The sequence below is a fragment of the Lissotriton helveticus genome, chromosome 11 (genome assembly GCF_964261635.1).
Source record: "Lissotriton helveticus chromosome 11, aLisHel1.1, whole genome shotgun sequence".
Classification (NCBI taxonomy): Eukaryota; Metazoa; Chordata; class Amphibia; order Caudata; family Salamandridae; genus Lissotriton; species Lissotriton helveticus.
This window is the reverse complement of record NC_136072.1, coordinates 1046001089-1046017798: the sequence shown is the minus strand read 5'-3', so window position 1 is coordinate 1046017798 and position 16710 is coordinate 1046001089. Positions and strand designations below refer to the sequence as shown.

Sequence of the window (16710 nt, the reverse complement as noted above, 5' to 3'; positions counted from 1 at the left end):
TTCCCTTCAAAACATACCTAATTGCCATTGAGGCCTACCAGAACAGGACAGTTGAGTCCTCCATGGCCATTAAAGGCCACAAAGAGACACCCTAGGGGCCTAATGGATTTGGTTCCTACAGTAACAAATCAGACTGCCTCTTGGAACTAAATCCAGTTCTAGCCAGCGTGGTAATCAAATCTACTTAGCAGCTGGCCGCCTGTGGTTAAGCTTCTTTCTAAAAAGACTTCTATCTTGGTGCCTGTATCATGAGCCCGATGCAAAAGTTATCTGTGAGCACTCTGGCCGCAAAAGATCTCATGGCGTTCCATAAGAACATGCTTGTTGACCGGACACACCATTCCTTCATTCCAAAAGTGCTATTGGGGAGATATCTTTTACTGGACTAAAGACACAATCTGGACATAAGGTATGCCTGGTATTTCTGTCTGGGATGAACCAGTGATCTGCATTCACTTCTCAGATAGGCTGGTGTGAAGGAGGAGGGGTCAGAACATTACTTGAATAAAAAAGGTATAGGGTATGGTTAGATCAAAGTCGTGATGGTACAGGGGACATCCTGGGGGATGTAGTTCCTCCCCCGAAGGCACTGATACTATGTGCCTCAGTGATTTTGCAAAGCAAAATTACCCATGTATTACAAGATGTCCCTTATAGAAAGGTTGCTTACTGAGAACATTGGTGTTCTTGTGCAGAGCTTCACATATAATTCCCCAATTGTGGGCTATTTTTAGGATCAAAATCCTCCAGGTTTGACTTGCTGAATGTGTCTACAGAAACACCCGGGGTATAGTGCATCACTCAGGATTCTGCTTTCGCCCATTATCAGGACAGAGTAGCCCAATCTGGAATTCTGTGGCACTCAGAATGAGGGCATATGGATGTTTTCGGTGGTGAGATAATAGGGAGCAGACAGCAGGGTGGAAGGTGGGAAGGATAAAGGAGGATGTTCCCTATTCCTTAGTGGAATCAAGAAATGCATGGAATTTTTCAGCTAAAACATTGACTAAATCTATGAAAATACTGTGTTCTCCCTTTTCCAATTTAGCAGGAAACAAGGCAGCGAGGAGTGCTTGAAGACCAACGAGCTCCCTGATGTCGGAGAATATGAGGTTCTTTCCTGAAGCCGACAGCTCAGCAGCCGGCACACTTCCTACCGAGACCTGGCTTCCTCTGTCTGCAGGAATGGCCAGTTTGAGCAACATATGTGTCGCATGGCATGGCCCTACTAATCATTGTACAATGCGAAGTGAAGAGCTTCTGTCGCTGCATGCTGTACCGAGAACCCACAATGTCAGGTGCCACAGTGTCAGCACTAAAAGATGTGTTCCCATCCTTGCTACACTTTGAAATTACATTTGTTGCTGACAAGTTCTCAAAAACAAAAACATGGACATTTGCACCCTTGGGGCGCTGATGAGGCCAGAGGCTGGCAGCACAAACTCGAATGGAGGGGCCCTGAAAACTGCCTAAGACAAATATTTTACCAGCACATAACATTGAAATTATAGGTGTGTGAAATCACATATATGGCACTCCTATCCTAGAGGATTGCCGGCAGTACTGGCCCTTAGACTGTGGTTTCCGGACTATGCTTTGGGAAAGCACATGTTCTTCACAGGTACAGAGAGTCAACACTTGTCAACAAGGATGGTAGTTCTTAGAAGTTGATAACGTGCAATCAAGTATGGCGGTTCTTAATAGGTGCGAGCAAGGATGGTGGTTGTTAATGCTTGTAAACAACGTCAGTAATTCTTACCAATTGTGGATGAGTAAAGGTGGTTCATGTTAACACTTGGGACCAAGGTTGGCAGTTAAATCTTGCTAGCCGCCCCAATGGTTGTTAACACTTGTGGGCAAAGCTGGTGTTAGTTAACAACTGATAGTTGGTTACACTTATAATAAAGACTGCAATTCATACCACGTGCGAGTAATTTGTAAACTTGCTGAGCAAGGTGGGCAATTTGCACTTGAGAGTAAAGTCAGCAGTCGATTGCACATTTGAGCCAGGCCGAAGTTGTTTGAGGCCACAACCACCCTATTCCAAAGGATTGTATATGGGCCAAGAGTGCTTGCCCTATTCTCAAATGGGTATTTAAGGTGTGGCCATGAAGGAAAAGGTTTTATAACGGACTTGGAGTTGAGCCAATATCGAATGTGGGTGTACATAGTTGGAATTAAGTTTAAGAAAACGTTCATTGTTTTAATGGAATTGCATTAATTATTCAGTATGAAGAATATAGTCATTTGTAAAGCATAGTAGGATCGAATTAACCTCAAATCTAATGCTTCCATGTGCAATACATGGCCGAAATATAATTGTAAAAATAATGTTCTGTTTCTGCAGCTCATATTGTCCACATAGAATAGCAACCCTTTTGAATATATATCATATCAACTGACCATGTTTTATTTTTTCAAAGCTTGGGCCCGTAGTTTGCTTTCCTACGTATCCAGTGGCAAATTGTTTATTAGTGTGAACAAATAGTTGAAGTTTAGTAAAGTTTTATATTCGAAAGAAATATCTTTTAACCCGGTCTTACTGTATGACAAAGGCATCTAACTTATACTTTTTTGTAATCAGATATTCGTATGCTGTAGCCAGTTTGGATAAATCATTTTTAAACTAAAATCTTCCTAATAGAAAGTCAGTGATTTAACTTACAACTAGTTGTAGATATATTTTTGGAACATATTTTGACCATTGAATGTCCGTTAGATGTCATATAGATCATTATAGGTATATCCTACAAAGCATGCAAGAGTGGAAAAAAGTACTTGCCAAAATGTTATTAAGTAAAAAAACAATTGCCTTGTTGTGTGTCGTACTTTTAATTCAATGCAATTTTTGTTGTAAATCAGTATGACATTTTTCTATGACTGTAGTTGTCAAGTGTTAGCATAAATGTTTTCAGTTTTAAGTGCTTAGTGAAATGACCTGTATGGTTAGTGATAGAATATATACAACATTCATGACAGCTTTAGTGGGGAGACAATTATTTGCAGCGGTAATGTGAAAAGTGTGGTTAGTGCACAAACTTGTAGAACTCCCGAAAATAGACCTTAGAGTTGTCTCAGACAACAGTGCAGTTGCATGAACTCTTGTCATTGATCTTATTTCTTGTGCAATTTCAATGAACTGAATTAAATCTTCATGAAGATGAGATAGGCCAGTATTTTGTGTGTTAGACACTACACAGCTGCATACTTCTTTAAATAGAAGCTCTCTTGGCTCGCAAGCACAGCTGAGTAATTTCTCAGAATTTGTACAGCTTCTATGCTAAGACTTTACCGTTGCTTTCTTTTGATGCTCACTTGACTCACTGATTCTGCTGCATTCTTTCTCAGGACTTGAAAAACTGGCATGCTTTTAATGGCGTCCTCAGTTAACTCACAGACTGAGCTGCATAATGTTTTATAACTTGTACAACTTTCATGATAGGAAAGCAAGGTATGGGGCTCACTTGACAACAATTCATCTGCAAAAGTTAAAATATTATGCTTATTGGACTATGGAGCTCATGTAACTTCAGCTACCTAATTTCCAAGAACTTGTACAACTTTTTTTCTGATATTTCATGGTTCTATGAGAGTGGACAACACTTAAAATTTACTTGCCAAATGTATCCCAACTGGTTTGACATCTGTAATAAGATTGCATGCTTCTTTCAGTGGATAACTGTTGGTTCGTTATTGCAGTTGCGCGTTTTTATAATAACAGGTTTACATTAGTATTTCATTTGGGAGATCAATTAGCTCATCATTGTAGCAGCATGCTTTTTTATAACAACTGGTATAGCTTCCACAGACATTTCTCACTGTTGATTTGGATTATCACTTGCCTAACTAAAGGCTACATAATTTATTTATTAACTTGCAACACCTTCCAAGAACAGACTTCTCATTTCTTCATTGGGACGATCCGTTGGCTCAGGAACAAGGTTGTGCAACTCCTATAATAAATTGTACAACTTTCATGAACTGTTCACAGGGTCCTTTAAGGACTCAAAAACATTGGCAGTTCTCATTTGGCATGTCACTTGACCAAGATTACTTACAAATTCCATGAACAGTCTTTACAGTTCCTTTCAATTTTATGCTGAGAAGTTGGTTAATCAGGATTCTTAACTTTTTTAATACTTTTGGCATTATTGAAGATACCTCACTTACCACAAAAACCAACTAAATGTTTAAAAAAAGGATTTACAATTGTACTTGTAAACGAAATAAGCAAGAACTTTATTTTTGATTTAATGTTTGCAAAATGGAGATTATTATAGAACTGCATCTATTTATTTACCGTTTGGAAACTTTTTGAAGATTTTATGTGCAATATATACTTCTTACTGGTGACTTCCAACTCTTAAAAGGCATAGTACCCTTGTTTATTAAATTTAGGATATGAATGCTCGTTGGAGTGAAGGATAATAATGGCTTATTTATGGTAGTAAATTTCAATGCAGGCATTTACATGGACCTCAGTTTGAACATCGAAGTAACAAAAGGCCCATGGAAGACTGTGCACTGGGTAGTAAAGTCTGTAGTTTTTCTCCTGTGCGCAACACACACGTAGAATTAACATGCTTCAAATTTCTTACAATGTGAAAATAAATGTAATGGGAACCAGGGAAAACATGGTGTAATCTTTTGTTACTGCTACAGGAGACCTAAAGTGTGTTAATCTGATGTGTAAAACAGTGTCTTTTCCAGTGTTGGTGTCACATTTGGGTGCCTTCTGGTAATATTTTAATGTTATATTAACATTGCATTGGGCAGAAAATTCCCAACATCTTTAAAATGGATTGAACATTTGGCTGAATATAGGTCTAAGATTACATTATTTGGGTTTATCAGAAGACGCCATGTGCGCGGACAGCTTTAAATAGCCTCAAGGCCTGTGCAGCCATTTTTTTTCTTCCAATAAAGATAACCAAGTGTTGTGTATTGAAAGCTGTTTTTTAGTGAATTTGCTTATTTTTTTTTAATGTATTTTAATCAAAGCCAATGCTTGTGTTTAGCCCTGATCTTTTTACAATGCATTTTTCGTTACTAGTTGTATATTTTTAAAACACCGTGTATTTAACACTTTAATATTATTAGCAAATAATTTAGATGCTTTTCCAATGATGTACTAAGCTTATCTGTAAACTTGAAATAAAGAGATTGCAAAACTACAAAATCCCCGTGTTCTTTATGTGATGAATTATTTGACTTCTGGCAGTTGCATTCTTTATATATGATCCGATTTACAGTATGTCACATTTACATGTTTAATGTATGAATTGGAATGCAAGGTTAATGATAGTTTACAATGCACTAATGGAGTAATTTTAATAGTACAAAATCACACAAAAAAAAGAAAAAGGATTCTTACCACCTGGTTGTTTCTCAAGAGGACACAGCTCACATTTCTAGTGCCTTTGAAATCTGCGTTCAACTCCTAGGGCCAGATGTAGGTAGGCATTTACCGGTCGGTAACGACCAAATTCGGCCGTTACCGACCGGTAAATGGAATTTGAGATGTAGGGGGCATATTTTTACAGAATCTGTAAATTTACCGATTCTGTAAAATACCGAATCGGTATTTTTACCGATTCGGTAAATTTGATATGTAGGTGGGACTCCTCTGAGTCCCACAAGCCTTACCGAATCGGTATTTTACCATCAAATTCAATTTGATGGTAAAATACCGATTCCGGTGTGCATGCACATGTGTGCAAGCACACCTGTGCCATATGACAGGCAGACCTGCCCTTAGGGCAGGTATGCCTGCCACATGGCACCCGAACCTGTTTTGGGGGTGCTAGAGGGTGTCAAAGTGACACCCCCTGCACCCTTGTGAAATTCGGTATTTACCGATTCGGTAAATACCGAATCGGTAATGCCCATTCATTCCTATGGGCTTCAAAGCCCATAGGAATGAATGGGCATTACCGGTCGGTATTTACCGAATCGGTAAATACCGACTTTTACAGATTCGGTAAATCCACATCTGGATTTACCTACATCTCCCTCCTTATATTTTACCGATTCATAAATACCGAATCGGTAAAATTCGGTATTTATGAGTCGGTAAAATATATTTACCTACATCTGGCCCCAGATCTTTTATGTGGAGCACCATGAATGTAGTGGCTCAGGAGCACTATAGACGTCTGCACCACTACATTCATTCTGCTATTTAACTTCTGTGTCTTTTCATCTAGTATGCTCTTTTATCAGTCTTAGCCACAGTCTTGTCTAACTTTTCTAAATTCCTCATTACCCCTTCCTTAGAACCAGATGAGGTTTTGTGTCCTCTAACTCAATTAGTGTCCCACAATACACAATCCCATTACCACTAGTAAGGGGATTTATAAAACACGCTAATGTCACATATGGGATCTCTAGACATAGCTGATCTGCTTTTCTTGGTAGAATACAGCATTAACTCTGGTTTAAAGGCTCTACCTTTGTTCAGTGAATTTGGTAATTGTCAATTTTAGGTCCTTGCCACTTTAAGGTCCTTGCTTCCATTGTCCTTCCTCAGTTTCACATAGGAGTTACTCTTTCTTCTACTGTTTATGTTATACCTTGCTATTGTACTCCTGGTTACAGAGTGATTACCCAACTGTGAAATGTCTGCCCTCAGCGACACGAGATTACCCTGAGAACTTTCCACTGAGATTTCCTTTAGCCTGCGATAGTGCACAGCGATGTGTAACATAATGGGAAAAGAGTTCCTTAAACCAACATATATGCCCTAAACAATGAGGCCATTGTTCCTCTCATGCTCATAAAACTCGATCGATAAAGCACACTGGATCAGTTCATCCCTCTACATATATGTCCTGTTCTCTGAGGCAAGCACCATTGTGAGACAATTAAAATTAAATGCTCTAATGCATGACAATGATTGGCAGCGACTTCGTAATAGAGAGGAACAACATTCTAAGAGAAATCCTATGACCTAAACGACAAGTCCATTTGAAGCATAATTCCAAATAGTTTTATATTCAACACTATAACTTCCTTGTATTGATCCAGCCCTCTTAGATTTTAGATTGCATTTCTATCTCCTTATATTGTTCATTCTTACTTCCTGTGGTGCGTCATTTAGTGCTCTGTGGTTCACCTTGCCTTCTGCAGTCAATTCATTTTCCTCATTCTCCCTTTTGGAGTTCCTGTGTCCATTGCTGCATCTTTCACCCACCCTTCTCCAAGCTCACCATTCATCAGTCTGTATCTTATTTATTATACAGCTTATTTCCTCAGTGTTTGATTATTCTTTTCTCATTGTCTCACCATTCTTTCATCACTTTCCTTCATCACTCCTTATTCCTAGTCTTCCTTTCCTTTCTCTATGTGCCTCACCTCACCTTCCCATTCTCTGTCTCTTTACTTCTCCTGTCTCACCTATGCCTCTGTTCAATGTTCTGTGTTTTACATTTACTTTGTCTCTTCCTTTACTCCTTTGATGCTCACCTTTACTTCTTCTCTGCATCATCTTTACTTTGTGAGATTGTAATTCACATTTACATCCTGTTTCACTATTACGTCCTGTGTTTCCCCTTCACACCCTTCTAATTTCATCTTCCTTGCTGCTTGTGTCACTTTTCCCTCCTCTGTTAAACACAAAACATTACAGGAAGGAAAACTCTTCATCCTCAAGGAAACAATCCTGGACCCGGGACCATTCAGAGTCTGATAGCCAGTACCCAATTCTGGGATGTTCTTCCTCATTGGACTTGATTCCAATTCTGAAGATGAAGAAGCTGGAAATTCCAGCTTCATTTGCCATCATTGTGAGGATTGAGGCCATCTTGCAAGCCCTTCTGAATCTCTTTAGACTGTCATTTTATCCTGTTGGAACACTTCCCAGAAGTGGGTCCACTCCTGCTGGTTTAGTGATTCTGGTGGCTCTAACTACAAAAGTGCACCTTCTCAGGCTCAAGCTCAGAGTTCATTTCTAGTAAAGCTAGTGCCCTCCTAGGCTCTGCCCAGTGGGTGCTCATTGCAACCAATAATGGTGTCAGCATCAGAGTGGATGGCAGAATTTCCTTTGAAAGCTTCACATTTGGCATTCATCATCTGATTGGCAAAAAAAAAAAAGACGGGGCCGCTTTGGTAAACGTTTGGCACAACTCCCAAAAATATATGTCTGAATGGAGGAATTTATCAGATCCGACTCTTATGCTCTTGTCATGTGCGTAGCCGCACAGAGGTTGATAACTCGGACGCTGACCAACTCCCCTCATTTTGCGATAGTTACTCTTAGACTTACCAAATGTGGTCAAGATATATCTCCAGACTGAGACCTCTCTTACCCTTCTTGGCCTCCTTCCTTGAAAGTCCCTTTGGTGAAAAGTCTGAAAAATCAGTAGAAGCACCACAGAGGCCAAATCTAAAATTTTGACAGAAATATTACAACTTTCCTGTGCAGTCACAAAGTTTCTGCTACCTTTTCACAAGGTACTCTTGGAGCATTGTAATCCACAGACAAAATAATCTGACACAGACCTAAACCCTGTGACCCAGACGTTTTTATCATTACATCCTCTCTGGAGGACCTAATTGTCAAAGCTTACTCTGCTAAATTGAATCCAAAATGCCTATCCTAGGACCCCTCCAGACAAAAACTATGGGCCAAAAAGTATTTGCCGTTGGCAGCTTTGCCCTTTGCATGGTAAACACCATGTGCTCTCTGGGCCACTAGGTCCACACCATGTCAAAGTTTGCAAAATCAACTTTTTTCAATTTTCCTGACAACAGGAAATGATCTTTAGCCTATCTTGTCAACAATGATCCTGAAGTGTGTACAGGATTCCACAGAAACTGTAATTCAATCATAGGCACCAAGTCACCGTATGCAGCCATTCTTAGATGTGTTATACTAGATTGTCAAGGGGTGTCCAAGAAACCCTTCTGGACAAGCCCTTAAATGGTGAATGACTGTTTCTCCCTGCAATGCTTCAAAAGAACAGAGTCACAGCACAATTGCTGGGCCTGGCCTCCCTGGCAATACAATTTCCCCTTCAGTACAGAATGTTTTGAGGCACACGGGTCCCAGCAGCACTAAACTTTTCAACCAATGCAAATGCCCAAAGTATGTATTGCTCCGTTAAGTGAAGAGGTGGATGTTAGGGATACAATTACAACCAACAGCAGCAACTCCAATCCCCACCATCGTCCAGTCTCTGTTGCTACTTCCCTTTTATGACACCAACATTTGGTGGGAGAGGTTTGCTTCTCCCATTTCTCAACCTATCCACCAATTAGGGGATGATCATAACTGCTCGCTTGGTCATTCACCTAATCTGGCAAGGGCCATGCAATAGGGGGTTCCTATTCTCTCTTAGAGACAGCCCTCCTTCCACCACAATATGTTTTCCAGGAAGTGCCTCGAATTTGAAGGTGAATGTTCTTGCTATGTTGAACACTCTACTTATTGGACCCCATGGAGGATAGAGGCATGAGACCTATGCTAGATCTTCACCTCTTGAATGTTTTCTTTTAGCAGGACAAGTTCAAAACACTGTCTAAGCCAGGTTCTACCGGCCTTTAATGCAGGAGAATGGCTAGTGTATCTCCAGGAGGTGCTACTTTCATCTACCAATTGTACCCACTTGTAGGTGCTCCCCAAGGTACACGAGGGTATCTCAGCAGTATATGTTTTTGGTTCTGATGTTTCTGGCTCAGAAATGTAATCCTGATCTTTAAGTCCTTTGACTATTGCCCTTATGTCCTCCTGCATCCTCTTGATGGCTGTACCCAATAGCTCCAACATCAGGGGTGTCTTTCGGCTTTGGTGCAGATCTAGGATACTTTCCTCCTGGATCTGCACGGGTGGTGGTATCCCACCAATCTGTTGGTGGCTTGACTCTTCATTACTCCGCAGTTGCAGGCTACCATTGTTTCAGATGCTTCATTGAGCAAGTACACTCATTTGGGCAACATCGCAGGGCCACGTCTAAGCAGTGCCTGCACATACATGTGATGGAGCTTTGGGTGGTCCATCTTGTCATGAAGGCTTTCCTTCCTTCTGTCTCTGGGAATGTCATTTAAGTTCTGTCAAACAACACCACCACCACAGTCTATTACATCAATAGACGGTGATGTTGGGTCCTGGGACCTGTGTTGGAAGACGATTTGACTATGACAGAGAGTCTAACAGGGAATTTTTATAGTAGTGGCACACATTCCGGGCTCACCAAATGTGAGGGCAGCAGCAGACCATAATAGTAATGTCTTTCCGAAGTGAGAGAAACTATTTTATCTAGATTGAGGAGTCCATGCATATGTGAATCTCTTCACCACAGCCCGGAACATGAAGCGTTTTGTGCCATAAATGTCTTCTCAATGGTGCCATAGGGGATGCCTTCAGTAGCACTATTAAGAGGGTACAGGGCCTGCTTTATGTACTTCCTGTGACCCAGATTCTATAGTAAATCCTACAAAAGGAGTGGTAGCATCGAGCACAGCTGAACCCGATTGCCGTAGACTGTGCGAGGCGTTTTTGGTACACTGATCTGTTGGAATTCCGCTCATAGGTCCCCAGGATGGAACTGCTCTCACAGCAAGGTAGCCAGACTCTTCACCCCACATGCTGCAACTGCATGCAAGGAAATTGAGTGGTGCGAACTAGAGATCTCATCGTAGCTGCCAGAAAACCTGCCACAAAAATCAATTTATATGTTTAGCTAGAGTTTGTTTAGTAGTACATGTTGGAAGACCTGAACCCCTTTTATTTTCACCTTTTTGATGCGATTCAGCACCATGATAGTTTGAGGAAAAATCATACCGAATGCTATATTTAAAAGTATACAACCAAAATCAAAAAGTGTGTTATAAAGCAGTGTATATTTAAAAATAATTTTGTATGTTTAAAAACAAGTCCATATCGAAATGTTCCCACAACTCAAAAGTGCTAGATTGTTCATGTGTTCTGTGGAGTAGACAAAACATTGCTTTTCCCAGTAACTGCAGACAATGTTCCCAGAGGCACCCAACGCATCAGGTCTATAGACCAAATATGTTCCAGTCCATCCTCCTCAGCATCCAAAAAGGGCGGAACAGCCAGTGCTGATTCCGCAGAAGATTAACCAGGATACTCATCACCAGGAGACGAAGCATCCCAGGAGGACTTGAAATATGCATTCAGGAGCAACAGCATGCGCAAAGGACAACAGTACAATTGAGCCGTAAAGGGACCCACCAATAGAGCAATGCCTGGAGAGTAAACTAGTTGTGATCCCAAACATATGTCCAGGACACACTCAAAAGTGCACAGCAGAATGCGGAAAAAGGGCTGCACGTAGTGTAGCCAGACAGCCTGAAAGGACAAGAACCAATTGTCGTTCAGTTCCTGAAATAAGGGTGTGCCAAAGCACTGTATCAAGCATTCACGACACAGGAGCACATGTGGTAGTGCTATCCCCATATGGCCTCATGGTGGGACATCCATTGCGGAGCAGAAAAAACAAAACAACAGTCCCAACACCTAGAAACAGGACAAGCGGTAAGCCTACAAAAATGATTCCAAGCATGGAGTGTATGAAGGATGGAATAACTCCAAAGTTTGTCTGGAAGGTGCTAAGCAACTCTGAGCCATTTGTCTTAAAAAAGTGCGCTACTCCCACTATATTAGACATGCTAATAATGTCATGCACAAGCTTCCCAAAATGGTGTGGGAATTTAGTGTGGAGTAGCGACTGCATCTCAGAAGAGGACCTTGCAGATTTTAGGGACACATCTTTCAGTCTGCTTAAAGCGTCAAAGCGCACATTTGGATAGACAATGCCTGGTCTCATCCCACAGCAACCTTGATCATTCAGCATCAAATAACTCCCATTTGAGAGTAATCTGAAAGCCGAATGGATCATAACAGCGGGGTAATCTTTCGAGTAGCACAACAAGTATGCCTCAGATACATTACACTTGCCATGAAGCGAAACTTCCCTGCACACTAAGGTTTTTCCTAGCAGGACTGACTGCAACAGTACCTTGGGTCATTCCTAAGTCTCCCTATTCCGAAATAGGGTTTTGAAAGGTAAGTTCCATGACTCATGTACATACCACTCTCCTGGCACCTCATATCTACCCACTTCCTTGATGATGTTATAAGCAGCATTGGAAGTAAAAAGTTGAAATTGACAGAAATAAACCAGTGGATTATTCAATCTAAAGATTGTGTTTCAGCAACAGTAAATGGTAATTTCTCTAGCTTCTCTATGTGTAACATGGTATACATTGCATCCTTTTTTTTTCATGGTTTGCTGTTTTGTAAGGTGGTAAGGTAAAAACAGGCTTGTGGCATTAAGGTATTCCCATGGAATGCGACCAGCCCAAAGTGTCTACAGAGTCAAACTCCGTAACGTAGCCCTAAGCTGCGACTGCCCATGTTGCAAATAAGAGCTGTCACTCTAATGTCAATTGCAAATGACACTATGTTAACCAAAGAGTAAATTCTGGTGGATAGAGTAGTTATAGCACTATCTACTACTGCCAGAGCCCTTTCTCAATTTGGTTGTCAATTTTGTACAATCTCTCAGCAGCTTCCTCTGGAAGTTTCAATATTTCATTGTATATTGCATACAGAAAGCACTTTTGACGTGGTCTTCAAGGACCAAGTGAAAAGTACTGTAATCCCATGCCATCATAAGGAAGGGACAAGTTGTGTTTCACCTAAGACAATGTTGAGATTTAACCCTGGGTGGAGTTCGCAGGGTTGTGTTACGCGAAACTCTGCGAAGTGGTAAAAAAACTCCGCGCGCTATGCGGAGCTCCGCAAGTGGCGGAGTGGGATAGAAAAATGCTGTTTGCGGTGATTGCACAGTGCCAGATGCTTGTCCGCACTGTGCAATCATTGCGAACGGCACCATGCACAGCGCAAGCTTTCCTTTTCTGCTGCTTGTGTAGATTTTTACTCGAGCGGCAGCATTCTCAACGCGAACAGGCAGTTTCTCAATGCGAGCGTACGCGACCACTCGCACTGAGAAACCTGACCCACCCCCCTCATTGAGAAATCTTGCCGGGAGGTTTATTTTCCACGCTCACACTCGTCAACTTGATGTTGACGATCCCGAACAGGGAAAAATCTCGCCGGGAGATGGATTTTCTTCGCTCGCCAACTTGACGTTGGTGAACGCGACCGAGGAAAAAAACTCCGCTCTGCCGCGCGAAGCAGAGTTTTTCCGAACTCGACAAGCTCCGCGTAACGCAGAGTGCAGAAAACTCTGCAAGCTCAGCAAGCGGAGTTCACTGCCGAGGGTTAGTTTTTAAACAATCTAGGCATAACTTCCCAACAATGTAAGTTGATACCACCCCAGAGTGTTGTTATCTGCGTGTATCTTGATTTGGGCCTACTGATCTTAAACCATCGGTTTAACACAAGAAACGAGGCTGACATACAATAGTATTTAACGGTCACACTAACCATTCCATTTAATTGGTGTATAAAGAGTTGTATGAACTATTGCAAAGCATGGTGTCTTATGTTGTCTCCTTGTAATTTGTGGAATTGCTGCCAGGTTGCAAATCGTACAAATGTGGGAATGTTTGGTGTTCTTTATCTTAGCCAAGACGGGATGTTTGCTGCACAGTTTTGTTCAGGAAAATCACTTGTTGTTGTATAAGACATACTCTAAATAAAGCCTTGTTTCCCTGACAATCTTTACTTCCCTAAATGGATTTCAAATCAACATTCTCTTTCCAAAAGTCAACCCTTGTAAAGACAGCCGGGGAATGAAAGCTGCAGAATATATCAGCTTGGTGTTAGTGAGCATAGTTTTCTGAGCCCGTGACGGTGTAGTTTATAATCATGAGACTCTGGGTCAGCTGTATTATGACCTGAAAAATAAGCAAACTTTTGTGCAAATGCATTTGGGGTACCCCTTGGTGGTGTAGGGCAGTTTTCCCATTGTGTGTAATTAAATACTATACGTGGAGTACTTGCTGTATGCAGGAAATGGTGACCATAATGGTGAAAATGTATAATTAGCTGTGCTCTCATACATGTAATTTCCATTAAAAACAGTTGAATGCTGCAGATCATCTAGCATTTCATGCACTGTATCATTGTCCCAATCATCTGAGATATTACTAGACGTGATAAAGTAATGTAAAAGCTTTGTAAACACATTACGAATTTGAAACAATTAGGTCCAAATATATCATAGGATACCTTATCGCAAACAATTCCATCCGTAACTGGAACAGCAGAAATGTTCACCAGGGAAAGGTCTATTCGCACGTTGTGTGATGAAGAATTTGGTTTTAAAACGAAGCTCACCAGTTCAACAGCAAACCATTCTGGGAGATGGTGTCCGTTCAGAATCAAGAAAAAGACTGTCCCAAAACCAATTCCAAAGGAAGAGAAAAAGTAACGAAATTGTAATCCAAATGAATATCCATGGTGGGATAAAGTATGTATTTTTTAGCCAAATGTAGAATTCACACAATCTACCTCTGGGCGAGTATGTCAGATGGATCTGAAGAGAAATCATCATAGTCGATGAAGCAGCCGGAGGCTGTTCGATCTATTTTGGCAGCTCTGGATGCTGTGTAGAACTGGGAGTAGACTCTTGTGGTGGTACGTTGCGGTAGACACCTTCTTTATCTGTTTGCCAAACTGAAATCTGTGTTTTGTGCATTTTGTTTGCAAGGAGTTTGTTGATGTGACAGAAATAAGTGATACGTCAGTGTTAGCTGTCCCCTGAAAGAGAAAATAGGCTTCATCATTGATTAAAGCTTCCATTGGGACTTCCTGTTGGGTAGTGAACGGTGACGGTGACAGGTAACTAGCTATGAGCCCATTTGGCCTGCTGTGTAGAACCAGCCACATAATGTTGTTTGATGAGATATATTGACACAGATCTCTTGTTTTTGCAACCAGTGAGGGGTGGGAAAAGGATAGTTCTCGTACCTTCAATGGCCAGGAGAGGTACAAGCGCTCTGTAAAATGGCCCGAATTCTTTCTTGTCCACAAGCTTCTCCCTGACTAGTTCATCAATCTTGAGGATCCAACCAGGAGTTGATTGTGCTTCCTTCACTTCTCCAGTGGCATACCGTTTTTGCTGGACGTTGCATTGAGCTTTTTAAAATTTGTTCCGATCCTTTAAAACATCCAAACGTTCATTGATGTCAAATGGTGTTTCAACCTCTACTGTACTGGGACTGTCGAGGTTCGGTACCAACATCTTAATCCCAAACAGGACCTCCTCATGGGCCCAAACCCAGGGATTTTCTAGGAAGATTGTTTAGGGCCCACACTGTGACTTGAACCAAATACCCTTGCTGTTAAAAACAGTTTTAAGTCCAGGTTCTTCCTCTCCAATACCGCATTCCTCTCAGGATGATAGGGCGAGGAGTACCCCACAGCCACACCCAATTTTCCCATGGTGTCTCTGTAAGCCTTGGAGGCAAACGCCAGACCCTGGTCCTAATGGAATGTGGCTACTGCATATGTCCAGATAAAGACCTGCAAATCTTTTATAACAGTTTGGGCATCAGCCGATCGCTGTGGCCAAACGCATAAGAATCGAGAGCAGGAATCCACTGCTATCAAGATGTATTTGCAAGCCCTGTCTGATTGTAAAGGGTCACAGTGATCCAGGTAAAATGTAAATTGATACTTGTATAGCGCACTACTCACCCGCAAGGGTCTCAAGGCGCTTGTACGAATACCGCTGTGGAACCCATCCTGGCTTTCCCTGTGAGGTGTCCACTCCTGGGCACCCCCAAGGTGGAGGCCAGGCATCCTTAGCATTGTGGGGGCCGTTGTGGAGATTAAGCAAGCTATTGCCCAGAGTTGCAGAGTGGGACTCCATGATTGGAATAGGCACCGAGGCGAGAATTATCAGGCCCGTAGAATTTTTGAGCCCAAGACCCGCCGAGGCGGGGAATTGAACCCTGGTCCCGGGCTAGACCTCTGCATCAGGGTCGGCCGCTCTAACCATTGAGCCACACTTCTCCACCTCCACGTCAAGGATCAGGCGTGCAGAGGCGTTCTGGATTCTTTGAAATCTGTTGATGAGATTGGACGGGGCTCCGGCCTAGAGGGCATTGCCGTAGTCGAGTCTGCTGCTGATGATGGCCTGGGTGACGGTTTTATGTGTGTTTGTTGGGATCCATCTGTAGATCTTGCGGAGCATGCGGAGGATGTGGAAGCAGGTGGAGGATACTGCGTTGACTTGGTTGGTCATGCTGAGCTTCGGGTCGAGGATGACTCCAAGGTATACACAAGCGAGAGGCTTGTCTTAGATCAATAGAGGTGTTTGTATTGGACGCGCAACAGTGGAACCTTTCATCTGCTGGCAGATGCTGCATTTAAGGATGAAGTCTTCGGTCTGTTTATAGAGACCTGGCCACCAATAGTGTTTCTGCAATAATTCAATTGTTGCTGCCACCCCTGTATGTGCAGATGCTAGGCACTCATGTGCTGCTAGGATCAATCCTAACCTTCAATCTGAATTCGGAATCAATCTCCCACTCCGAATCTGAGCATATGGAATGTTTTGCACACTTAACTGGTAGAAGTTTTTAACGGGAAGGCCTTTTGGCAGGTGGGTGCCGTCGTGCGCAGCGTTCAATCAATCAATCAGAGAATTTGTAAAGCGCACTACGTACCCGCGAGGGTCTCAAGGCGCTGGGGGGGGGTAAGGCTGTTGCTAGTGGTCAAAGAGCCAGGTCTTGAGTAGTCTCCTGAAGGTCAGCGGGTCTTCAGTTTGTCGT

The 16710-nt window shown here is 42.1% G+C and overlaps 1 protein-coding gene across 7 annotated transcripts in view; it reads left to right on the top strand.

The window, feature by feature from the left end:
• The window catches only part of CAMKK2 (calcium/calmodulin dependent protein kinase kinase 2), a 315788-nt gene extending 310609 nt beyond the window's left edge, over window positions 1–5179 (top strand). For 2 of the 7 annotated variants that reach the window (XM_078667508.1, XM_078667507.1), the window contains one exon: window positions 1049–5179. In XM_078667508.1, coding sequence (XP_078523634.1) covers window positions 1049–1124 — 76 coding nt within the window. In that variant the 3' untranslated portion in view covers window positions 1125–5179. The remainder of the gene's footprint in view (window positions 1–1048) is intronic. The other 5 variants (XM_078667505.1, XM_078667504.1, XM_078667510.1 and 2 more) reach the window with 4 other exon arrangements.
• The last annotated feature ends 11531 nt before the right edge of the window (window positions 5180–16710 follow it).